Source organism: Rhineura floridana, chromosome 2, assembly GCF_030035675.1.
Source record: "Rhineura floridana isolate rRhiFlo1 chromosome 2, rRhiFlo1.hap2, whole genome shotgun sequence".
Classification (NCBI taxonomy): domain Eukaryota; kingdom Metazoa; phylum Chordata; class Lepidosauria; order Squamata; family Rhineuridae; genus Rhineura; species Rhineura floridana.
The window spans coordinates 234,803,218-234,816,041 of record NC_084481.1 but is presented as its reverse complement, the minus strand read 5'-3'; the positions used below and the strand labels follow the sequence as shown (position 1 = coordinate 234,816,041).

General features: G+C 41.3%; 1 protein-coding gene across 2 annotated transcripts in view; it reads right to left on the bottom strand.

Moving 5' to 3' along the window:
* The window catches only part of DNAAF2 (dynein axonemal assembly factor 2), a 41,691-nt gene that overhangs the window by 3,848 nt on the left and 25,019 nt on the right, over positions 1-12,824 (bottom strand). For both annotated transcript variants that reach the window (XM_061612624.1, XM_061612622.1), the window contains one exon: positions 729-875. In XM_061612624.1, the coding sequence (XP_061468608.1) occupies positions 729-875 (147 nt within the window). The remainder of the gene's footprint in view (positions 1-728; positions 876-12,824) is intronic.

Below are 12,824 nucleotides of genomic sequence, written 5' to 3'. Positions count from 1 at the left end.
AAAACCCTCGTGCTGTAATGGGAAACGGACCTATCTGGGGCCAAACACGTTGAACCCATTTGCTATAGCAGCTACCTCAAAACAACTATTGAGATACCTCCACACAGGACCATGTAATTCTTAAATAATCTATGTTAAAAATCAGGCATCACTCCAGCCAGATGCTACTTTGCTGTCTCTCTTTATATTCAATTTTGGACTTTTTTTCTTTGCAAGTATAGTAGAGGACAGTAAGTCTACACTCTCCAAAAGAGCTTCACAAATCACTACCATTTTCCTAGACCCACAAGAAGACAACCAAAGTCTGACCTTAGATGTGCAGAAGATCTTTCTCCAAGTACACAATGATCTGTTTCATAACCAAGTGTAGGGGCACTTAGGAACTCTCTCTCATGCTTAACCTAAATCTCCCTAGGTGTGTGTGCTTGTGTGCACGTGTGCCTTCAAGTCTATGCAGTCTAAACTCAGTGCTGCTGGTCCTCAATTGAGTTGAAGCTAAACTGTTAAATTTTTAACAGAAGCATGGTGATCTTACTGAGACACAGAACGTGTGACACATTGTGTGTACAGCTCTCAAAATCAGTGTGCATGCTCATCAAACGGAACAAATTTGAAAAAATATCCAAACAAGGCGTTGGGCAAATGGAACTGGAGACAGCCACCATAGTGACTGGTTGCTCCACTGTTATACGTGGATGATAAGGCAGGCCTGCTGAACAATGTTTTACCTTTAATCTGATCTGACTTTTGCCCTCTGAGACATCCAACACCTCAATTAATGGCTGATGTTCCATCTCGGACTGGCTGGAACAAGACATGCTCGGAAGGCTGCCCAGAAATGCATCCACATTGTCTTCAGTGACGAACCACCTTTCCTGGGGGGGAACAGACAAATGCAACAATTAAACCTTCCCTTCAGATTAAAAAAACAAAAACGCCAGTCCTGAGGCACATCAAAGCTACTCCAATCACCAGTGCCCTCCTTCCCTTTAAAAAAGGCAAAGGAAAAGGCTCAGACTTTCAGCTACGGTGCCCTTTACCAGAACGTAAGGGATGGCCAATTGGATCAGTGACCCAGAAAGAAGATGCGGACATCATCATGAGCTAACAGACTTGGCATTAGTCAACAAAGTGATGCTTTATTTATTTAAATTATTTCTGCCCCACTTTTCAAACATTTTTTTCAAAGCAACATATACTTAAACAAAACAGAACAGGGTTGCCAGCTTCTCCAGCAGCTCCTTGAAACCAGCAACGTGATGTATGAAGACCTTGTCAGATGATGGTGTTCCTTACGCTAGCGAAAGCTTCAGCAGCACCAGGGCAGGCCAGGATGGATTGTTTGTTTTCCTTTTTCTGCCATTAAGATCTTTTTGCCAAGGCCTTTCTTCAGATGCCTCTGTCAGAGGGATGCCATGTGACAACAACAAAAGAAAAGGCTTTCTTGGCAGTGCCACCTGAACTCTGGAATGCCCTCCCTCCACATCACAATCGTTTTGGCACGAGACTAAAACATTTTTGCTCACTCAGGCATGTTAATTCTGTGTAAGTGTTCATGATTAAGAATTTTATCTGTTTTATTATTGTATTTATGCTGTGATACAGCTAATTGTTCACAGCCTTGAAATTCTAAATAGAATGGTTTAATTATTATATTCATTAGCCACACTTTTCCCCCCCAAAAAGGTGAACTCAAAGCGACTTACAAAAACAAACATTAAAAACAAGGGTAGGAACAAAGGTAAAAACCTGAAATTACAGCAAAAGAGCACATCCAACTCCCCCCCTCCTATGAAAAGATTTATTGTTATTTAAATAATTGAAGAAGGGTATTAAAATATTGTCGATTTTAAAAAGGCCAATTCTATTCTAGGTTGTATAAATTTTTAAAGGCCTCTAAGCAAGACTTAGGAAGTAAAAGCACTGTGCTAACTCGGCCCCAAAATATATTTACTAGCAATTAAACACAGCAAAAATAGAGGCCATGAAGACTTGTCAACTTTTTTCCCTCTGACTTAACTGCTGTGCCTTTTACAACTGTGTGGCAAAGACAAAGTCCACAGATGAAGCTTTTGTACATGGAGTACATGAGGTGAATTTCTGCTTGTCACATAGTTATTCAAGACACAGGAGCTCTTGTCAGAAACAGAAATTGGCAACCCTTTGGGCAAGAGACAGCAACTTGCCAAAGACGACCAGCGGATTGCCAGCTGAACTGCGAGTTTCCAGGTCTACTCTGAAAAGGTCTTCATTGCTACAGGTTTTTCACTGGAAATTTACCGACACCTCATGGACTGTAACTCTAGTTCAGCTGAGGCTTCAAATTTCAGGAACATTTCTTCTAGAGTTGTTATTCTAAAATATATATGATTAAAACTGCTCTGTCAGAAATTAGTACAAGTATTTCAAATGCTGAAGGGAGTGAGAACACACCCCATTAGATAAACAGGAAGAGAAGGCCTCTGTAGGGTACACGCAATGTGTCTTTAAGGTTGTTAATCTGACGTTTCTTGCATTGCAAAAACTATGGCTACAGCTCTTATAAATGAGCCACCCTTAGCAATGAGTTGGATCCAGAATATGTATCTGACATACATGCACACAACCACGCACCCTATTTCATCCTTTGGAAACCTAAGGATTTTTCTGTTTCACAAATACATTTTTTGGCACCAGGGGGTGGGGGAAGCAGATGAAACCATCAGCCCAATATGGGCTATTGCAGAAGCAACTTTTGTCGGTTGGACTAAGATGGTTTTGTGCGCGATGATGGATTTTACCAGCAGGAGACAAGATTTACGCTGCCTTCTTTTGCCGTGCGCTGCTTGCCCTCTTGAGCAAAAAGCGGCTGGGCACTCGTGCAGGGGGAAATCGGTTCGTCACTGCACCCCTGGCAGCAGCTTAGTGCCTTTGAAAGATGTAAAAGTGCAGCTGCTTTCCCAGTCGCTACATCCCCACGTCCCAAAAAGCTCCACCTGCCTGGAAGTGGGATTACTACTGCACAGTCAGCTAGCCTGCAACTGTAGAGGGGGCATGTAGGTCAGTCTGGCCTCTACTTCTGGCAAAACGACCAAAAGCTGCAGGGTAGCTGGCTGCACAGGCTAAAAGTTCCTGGGGGGGGGGCAACCCCCCCCCAAAAAGTAGGGGGGGAGAAAAAAATCTGTAATATATTTAATTATTTATTTTTTGTAAAAAGATTTAGGTGGGGGAGAAATATTTTAGGGGGGCAGCCCCCCTTGGCTATGGGCCTGTGTCTGCACCACCTCCATCTCAGCAGAAACACCAACAAGGGAATAGCAGCCTAACTCCAAATGGAGGCAAAAATGCTTGTCAGGAGCTCACTTGTTTGTTCTGGCATTATCTGGGACCTCCACGTCCCCCACTTCCCGTCAGGGTAATACTTCGCACATCTGATGAAGTGGACTCTGGTCCACAAAAGCTTACATGCGATAATACAGTTGTTGCCTCTTTTGTTGCTCTTCCCTCTTGTATCTCATCTTTAACCCTTATTTCTCTCATTTTTCATTTACACAGAGTGCTTGCAAGCAGCAATGCCTATTCAATTTTAATTGCTGCGAGCTGCCCTGGGAGTCATTTTCTGTCTGAACAGTGGGACAGAAATATAAATTAACTGATTGCTCTTAATGAGACAGAACCTCTATCAGGGAATGTGGCTGGCAATCCTAGAAGTGAATATGCACCTAACAATTCTAAAACAAAAGGACTACTTCAAGCTGTGAAGCTTTTCCAGCTGCAACACCTCTAACCACAAGAGCTCAGGCACCTCCCACTCTACTGCTTCAGCTAGACCACATCTACATCCAAAGGAAATCTCCCTCCACACTTACATTTATGCCCCATTCTTCTTCCTCCGAGACATTTGGAATTATTTTTCAGCCTTGCAAACAAGCCCAGGGGGTCACTTGGGCAAGTCAGTCTCTCCACTAAGGCCACCCCATGAGCTCCAACACTGAGCAAGGAATTGGACCAACGTCACTCCTATCCACAACGCTCACACTGGCTGAAGGCAGATGGTTTCCCTCCGTTTTGAAACCAAAAAAGCAATAAAACTCTCAGCTTAAGGCATGGCACAAAAAAAGAGTGGGTGTTACATTATTTTAGGACCGTAAGGGTAAGAAGGAGGTCTTCATCTGCATAATGCCCCAGCAGAGTAACTTCCCCTCAAGTCCTTCTGTAAAATGGGGATAACAGAACACCCTCCCACCCTTTAATTGTTTCCTTGAGAATCTAGCTAGTCAAGGGTGCATGTTCTAGCAGCTTAAACTAATTTCCATTAAGGTACCTGCTTGTTGCTTCCATGAATAACCAATGAAAACCCTTTCAGCTGTGTTTTAAGGATGCCAGCTTCCTCTTCACAACATAGTAAAGACAAACCACTTATGGACTGGAAAATATGTTGCATTATTTATACCAGGTGTAGGGGACCTTTGGCCCTCCAGATGTTGCTGATGTACAACTCTCATCATCCCTGGCCACTGGCCACGCTTGCTGGACCTGAGGGGAGTTGCAGTTCAGCATCATCTCAAGGGCCAAAGGTTCCCCACCCCTGATGTATACCAAGAGGAAAGTCATCCTCCAAGTGTAGATTCTTACGTAACCAAAAGAGTACCATCCATGCATGAGAGGAAGATGTCACCAGGCTGGGGAGGAACCCCAAGGTTTGCGGGGATATTAAAAAACCTTTAGGAAAAAATCCTAAAAGGGGGAGGGAGGAACACCAAAAACAGCCCAATGAGGAATGCTGACCAACCGTGAAAGGAGAGAGGAACAAAAGGGAAAACGAGGTGGGAGGGGGAATGGGACACAGTATCCTGACAGAAAGCATGCCTTGTTATTTATTTATATCCCATCTTTTCCCCAGAATTGGGACTCAAGGCGGCTTACAAAAATTAAATACAGCTAAAAACATATAAGTAAAACATTTAGAAAATTAAAATGTAAGTAAACCTCAGAATTTAAACCATTTAAAACGTAGTGATTAAAAACAAAATCAATAAAGCAGCACCCTCTTAATAGCCCTTGCAGTCAGTTCCCAAAAGCCTGTTGGAATTGAAAAGTCTTCACCTGCTGACAAGGCAACTGGGAGGCAGTCAGTCTAACCTCACTAGAAAGGGAGTTCCAGAGCCTGGGGGAAGTCACCGAGAAGGCCCTCTCCTGCGTTCCCATCAGACATGCCTGGGAGGGACGACTTCCGGGAAGGGTGACTTCGCTTGTGCCTGCTTTTGAGACGGGCTCCCGCCTCAAAAGAAGCTTATTCAGATATAAATCAGTCAGAACTTTTTTTTTTTTGACTGATGAAATTTCTCCTGGGCAGGGAGAAACGTAGAGATCAACCTCAAAAGCCTGTTTTTGTTGGGAGGACTGGATTTCATTAATTTATGAAAAAAGGTCCAGCCAGCAATGCCGGACGGACTTCCGAACATGCTCTATCTGTTTAATGCGATACGTTTATCTTTTCTTCAAAGAGAAAACAGACTAACAGGCAAGCACCCTTCTTTCTATTATTTTCTTTACTTGGTTTAAATTGTTGCAGCAAAAGGAGATTTGTCAGATTGATCGGCTTTGGAGAACTTCTGGGTGAGCTATAACTCTTCTCTGTTACTCACGAAATTAACAGCTTATCTCTGTTTTTGTTGCAAAAAGCTGTCCTGGATGTGCATTCTAAAGATATAAACAGAAGAGGGATTTCTATTCCGAGGAACATTATATTGTCTGGGACTATTCTCTTTTTGGTCTATTTTATTTTGACGAATCTGCTTCTTCACGACGCCACTAACTGTTTTGATGCTGGGAACTAAATTTGTTTTGTATTCTTGAACATAGAGAGATAAGGCAGGCTGCTCTGTTCATACTGTGATGTCATCAAGCCTGGAATATTAATCCAATTGTTGCTGAAATAAGAAGTGGTTCTTCTTTATTTTTGTTTTGCTTTGTTTTCGTGGTTTTAAAAATGGCAATCAAGAAAGTGGCTGAGAATCTGGAAGTAATTATGTTTCAGAAAATAATGGATGAGATTGAGATAACGAAACAAACCCTGCGACAGGGCAGTAAGGAGCTGAAAATTGAACTGAGCAAAATGACGCAGGAGCTTAAAGAAATAGGGGATCCTGTGAGAGAGGAGAATGAGAACAGAGATGAGAAGAAAAGAAAAAATAAAGGGAAGATACAAGCTCTGGAGATTGGAATAAATGTGGAATTGGAAAAAGATCTGGAGTTTATGGATATTAGAAATAAAATCTACTGTTTGGATAATCTTCTGGACTGGAATGACGTGATGGAGTTTGATATAGAGAAAATCTATGGAATTAACTGCAGCCATGTGACAATGGAAAAACTCTCAAGAGATGAGCCAGTGCATTTTGTAAAAAAGAAGAACAGAGATATGACTTTACAACAATATTTCAGCAACTTATTCAGAATTGATGGCAAGGAAATATTTGGGATAGAGGAAATTCCCATCAGACTCTTATTATATGACTATGGCTATGACAGCAAGATTATTATGGAATACTGATAATGGAAGATTGGACACTGAAATTACTGGACTTAACAGGACTACTGAAGATGGAAGATGGAATTAATAGGGATAATGGAATAATGGCTATTGAAATTATTGGACCTAACAGATTTTGATGAGATGGATTAATCGAAATGTTTATTTGGACTATGGTTATGACAATAAGATTATTATTATTATTAACGAGATGGATTAATCGACATGTTTATTTGGAGGAAAATTGATAGATATATTTCTTAAAGAATTGAAACCTCTCTTTGACTTTTTGTGGAAAGAATAAAGAAATGTTTATGAGATTTGATGATTAATTAAGATAACTACTGGAGGAAAGTGATTTTATAATATAATTTAAGAGACAGGATTGTTATATATTGTAGACCTATAACTGATTTGATCTGTGACAAATGGGAAGTCAACATTTTATTTTATTTTTTGTTTAATCATTTTTGTTTTGTTTTGTTTTTTGTCTTTGAATGTTTTATGATTTTGTCTTGTATGTTTTATGAAAATTTGAATAAAAATTATTGTAAAAAAAAAAAAAAAAAGACATGCCTGGGAGGGTGGCGGCACCAAGAGACAGGCCTCTCCCAACAATTTCAGGGCTCAGACAGGCTCATACGGGAACGCAGTCCTTCAGATAGCCTGGACCCAAGCAGTATAGGGCTTTACAGAGCATAACCAGTACTTCGAATTTTGCTCAGAAACAGACCAGTAGCCAGTGGAGCTGCTGTAACAAGGGAGACATGTGCTCACTGTAACCAGCCCCAGTTAGCAACCTGGCTGTGGCTCGTTTGACCAGATGAAGTTTCTGAACATTCTTCAACGGCATCCCCACGTACAGTGCGTTAGAGTAAGCCAAACAGGATGTGACTAAGGCATGTATCACTGTGGCTAGATCAGACACCTCCAGGCATGGCACAGTTGGCACACTAGTTTTAACTGTGCAAATGCACTCTTGGCCACTGTGGAAACCAGGAATGAGTCCAGGAGTACACCCAAACTGCGAGCCTATGTTTTCAGGGGGAGTGTAACCCCATCCAGAATATGTTTAATCCCCATTCCCTGTTCTGCCTTCCCACTGACCAGGAACACCTCTGTCTTGTCTGGATTAAGCGTCAGTTTGTTTGCCCTCATCCAATCCAGTCTGCATCTGTGTTGGAATTGCTTTTTAAGATTTTTTAAAGTTTTTTTTAAACCATGTTTTTAAAGATGCTTTGCTTGATATGTTTTAATGTCTGTTTTTAAGATGTTTTAGAATGTTTTTAGTGTTTTTGTTTGCCGCCCTCAGCTCAAGAATAATAACAGCTAACAGACACTGGTTTAGAACTGAAACAGCTTACTTGGCTTTAGGTGGAAAAGAGAAATAGAGCTGGGTGTCATCAGCATGCTGGTGGCACAGGACCCTACAGTCCAGACAACCTCTTCCAGCGGTTTCATGCATATGTTAAATAGCATGGGGGACTGGACAGAACCCTGAGGGATTCCACAGGCCAGCAGCTAAGGCGTCGAACAGGAATCCCCCAGCACCACCTTCCAGGCTCACCCCTCCAGAAAGGAATGGAGCCACTGTAAAACAGTGCCCCCAAATCCCATCCCACTGAGGCAGCCCAGAAGGATACTGTGGTTGATGGTATTGAAAGCTGCTGCGAGATCCAGCAGAACCAACAAAGACACACTCCCCATGTCCAGTTCTTGGCATAGGTTGTCCACCAAGGCAACCAAAGCTGTCTCTGTCTCCATCCCATACCCAGCCTGAAGCCAGACTGAAATGGATCTAGATAATCTTACTCCTGGCTAGAAAACTGAACAGGAGCCCTCCATGGTACAAGACTTTGTTGGCAGTCCCACTTTTCTTTCTTTCTTTCTTTCTTTCTTTCTTTCTTTCTTTCTATACCACCCCATAGTCGAAGCTCTCTGGGCGGTTTACAGTAACTAAAAACATTAAAAACAAATATACAAATTTAAAACACATCTTTTAAAAACAATTTAAAACCCAATGTAAAAATGCTCATCTTATAAGCTATAACCCCTCACAAGGTGTGCTACAAAAAACAACCAATAAATACAATATATCAAATAATTGTTTTTTGAATGGACTAATACATTAAAACAACAGCAGCTTAAAATGTTGCACAAGTGCAATTGGTTGTTCACATGGGCTTATTGCCTGACTGACACCCAAAGCTGGACCTCACCTCCCAAACACAAAACTGGAAATCGGATTGTATTGCTTTGCTAATGTATAATGAATTCTGAACGTTTTAGCAATGAAAATGTGCAAATTCATGGCATCCAAAGGTGAAGAGGTGTTTTCTGAATTACAGATAAACGTATGCTTTGGCCTGGAGTCCAAGGGCCTTAGGGCTTCGCACTTCCTCAAGCTAAGGACACTGTTGACAGATGCCTCGGATGAAGACCACAGAGTTCCAGCTAGAAGATCAAACACAGCAATGCCCAACAGAGGCACCAAGGAGTTTTTTGGAACCTGGCCTTTGAAGCTAAAGTAAAGCACCCAGGTTCACTGATGAAGCAAACTACACAGAAGTTATTCACACTATCTTTATTTGGGACCATGCTCTCTCTGCACAACAGTGGAAGAGATGGGTCACATGCTGGCCTAGTTCATGCATTATGCTAACACTATAGTTTACCGTGACAGGCACAAACCTGAGGGCTCATGTGCACCCCTTCCCTCTCTTCCTCCAGTGCAGACATGAGGAGGAAATCAAGAAACATTTACTTCTGTTTGCAAATAACCATGGTTACTTGGTTTGTCCAAAGCCAAACAAATGGGCCATGGTATTAACTACAGTTCAGGGAAACAAGCCTCTTTCAACACACAATTTATGGTTCTGGCTAGTTTCCGTAATCACAGATTTCAGTTCAAACAAGATGAGTGATTCCAGCTAGCTGAAAACAAAAGCAAGAGCTTCCAATCTCCTCACGACTGCTCCGGAGGAGAGAAGAGCACACGACTCCAAGGCTTGCCCAGACTCATCTCGTAACATTAAACCACCGTTGCCCAAGTTGAAGAGTTAACAAAACCCACACGTGTGCCCTTGGAACATGTCACTCCAATGTATTATTTTATTTTATTTTATTTTATTTTTTATTTATTTTATGAGCAGAACTCTTTCAAGGTGGCTTACACACTAATAAAAACACAACCTTCAACAGTAATAAGATACTTAGTAATAACGTGTCTAATACAGGGGTTCCCAGACAGTGGTCCGTGGACCATCAGTGCTCCGCAAGCTTCATTCAGGTGGTCCACAGTGTGTCTGGATTGTGGCTGAAGATGAGACATGGCACATCCACTGCACCAAATATTCATAATGATTTTGATTTTGATTGCTGCTTTTATTTTCTGTACTGTATTTTACGGAACTGTAATTTGAATTCTTTGAAATTACAATTGCTGTAACAGGTAGAAAAATCATGAAGTGGTCCTCCAAGACCCTAAGCAATTTTCAAGTGGTCTGTGAGAGAAAAACGTTTGGGAACCACAGGTCTAATATAGTTACTTTAATAAAACCAGCAAAAATAAATGCATATCCAGCCCAGAAATAACACATAATATTAACAAATCCATCAGCCACATGGAGCCCAATGAAGAGATGAAATATCACTCAGAAGCAAGCCACTGAAAACAACTGGGTTTATTGGGCATATGGAGAACATTGGACAAAAGCCACTATAACACCAAATGGTTTAATATTGTTGCTCAGTAGACATTAAATAAAACCGCTAATAAAGCATATTTCAGGTTCACAGTAGTCTTTGGAGGAGGAAGTATCTTTGTGCATCACCACCAACTGTAAATAAGCTGCTGCTGCTGCTGCTCTTGCAAAGCCAACAAAACCATATTTGCCCCTTTTATGAATAAAATCCAGTGCCAAGTTATTAGAATTGAAAGCTTCACTCAAGGAAACTGCAGGCATTTTAAAAGTAGGCCATGTGCGGGATGTAAATTAAGTGACGGTCCCTTTATGGAGAATTCATGCAGCAGGTTCAACAGAAACCTAGATCTACATATCTCAAAACCTCCTTGGCTTTTTCTCAAATCCTAGAGCAGCAGAAATCAGCTAAAGTCTCCATGATAGTACAAAAGTCAAGTGTGTGTGTGAGTCTTCTATGTTTGAGGTATTAGCAATGGCCAGAATTTAGATAACTCCAGAAAGGCTTTCAGCAGCTTAATCTGTGACACAAGGTTCCTATACAAGAAAGATGGCAAATGGGGTTGCTTTTTATCAGCAATTAAATCAGAAAAAAAATAATGGAGAGGGGTTTTTCCCCCCCAAAAAATTATTTTCTGTTCTTTATTCTAGTTTCTGCAATGTATCCAAATGGCAAAATGCCTTGCAATTATCCAAGATTTATTTAATCCTGTCATTCCCATTTTCTAATATAATGTTACAATAAATATTCTATTCCCAATTATATCTTTGTTACCTCTGTGCTTTGACAAATATGTTTAGATTAAATAGATTTACAAACCACAGCATTTCCAGCAGGGAAGCTATGTTAGGTCTGCTGCAGCAAAATAAACAGGGAGAACAATGTACTACAGCAAACATCCAAAGCAAAGGTCAACTACTTAAAAGAAAAATTATAACACACTGAAAATAATTAGTAACAGCATGCTGGGACTGTTTTTCTGACTTTTATCTCTGGTTTGTTTGTGCCAATGTTTTAAAACAGCTGTTTTGCATTTTACAATGTGTTTTAAACAGTTTTATGTGCTAATGTCAGTTTTTTGTTGGCTGCTTTGAATAAATAAAATAAAAAGGCAGGATAAAAGTGCTTTGAAATAAACTAAATAAATAAAATTTGATGGCAAAATGTGGAAATGTGAATTTAATTTCATCAGGGAAATTCCAGCATACAAAATAGAAGAAATGGCTACTCTGATCCACATTAGGGAGGATACCAGCTAGACAAATAGATTTATTTGGGGAAAGAGGCATGCTCATGCTCAAAACAGCTATCAGAGAGGCATTGTTACTCTAACGTGTTTTCTGCTTTTTGATTGTCTAGAGTCTGTTTTTTCCTTTTTAAACTAATTTGCTATATAAAAAATAGGAGGGGGGAACAGATTTATAAACACTTTAAACAGATTTAAATGGAGCTTTTAAAAAGTTGCACATGATTGTCCCAATCCAGTGTTGTTAATGTCACTCCAATATTACTTCAGAAGATCTTAACAACTTTAGACCAGCAGCAAATGTTCCTAACCAGATCCAGGTATTCTTGAAGGAGACAGATTTTGTAGATCCATTTCCACTGGGATTCAGGCCTGGCTTTGGTATGGAAACTGGTCACCCTGTTAGATGACCTGGGACGGGAGACAAGGCAGTGCGACTGTTGATCCTCTATGATCTTTCAATGGCTTATGGTACCATTAACCATGGTATCCTTCTGGCGCAATTATGTGAGTTGGGTATTAGGAGCACCACATTGCAGTGGTTCTGCTCCTACTTGGAAGGCTGGTTCCAAAAGGTGGTTCAGATCTCCAGTATGGGGTCCCAGGGGGGTGGGTTCTGTCCCCCATGTTGTTTAACATCTACACGAGAGCGCTGAGTGAGGTCATATGGAGTTTTGGAGTGTGTTGTCATCAGTATGCTGATGGCATGCAAGTCTATTTCTCCTTCTGATCTTCGGCAGGTGAGGCAGTGGATGGCTGAGACAGTCCTTGCTTGCAATTATGTACTGGATGAGTGGCCAATAAACTGAAGTTTAATCCAGACAAGGCTGAGATGCTGTTAGGAGGTGGTTCCTCTGTCTGGCTGAGTGGTGTGTGGCCTGCTCTAAATGGAGTCACATGTCGTCTGACGGTTCTCCTAGATCCACTGCTGTCCCTTGAGGCACAGGTGGCCTCAGTGGCATGCAGCGCCGGCTGGTGGCCCAACTACAACTCTATCTGGATAGGAATAACTTGGCTACACCTATCTATGCCCTGGTAACCTCAAGATTGGACTATTGATATCTGTGTTATGTGGGGCTGCCTGTGAGAATGGTTCAGAAGCTTCAATTGGTGCATAATACACTGCCCAACTGTTGACAGGTTCGAGGTGAACAGATCATGTAACACCAATTCTGCTACAGTAGCTGCCTGTACATTTCTAAGCCCAATTCGAAGTGCTGGATTTGACTTGAGCTCTTTATGGCTCAGAACTCTAATATCTTCTGGAACACCTCAGATCAAAAGAATTAGCTAAGGAATGTACAGGCCTGAGAATCTCCAGGCTAGATAGAAAAATATGCAGAACAAGTGTGTCAGCAAGCA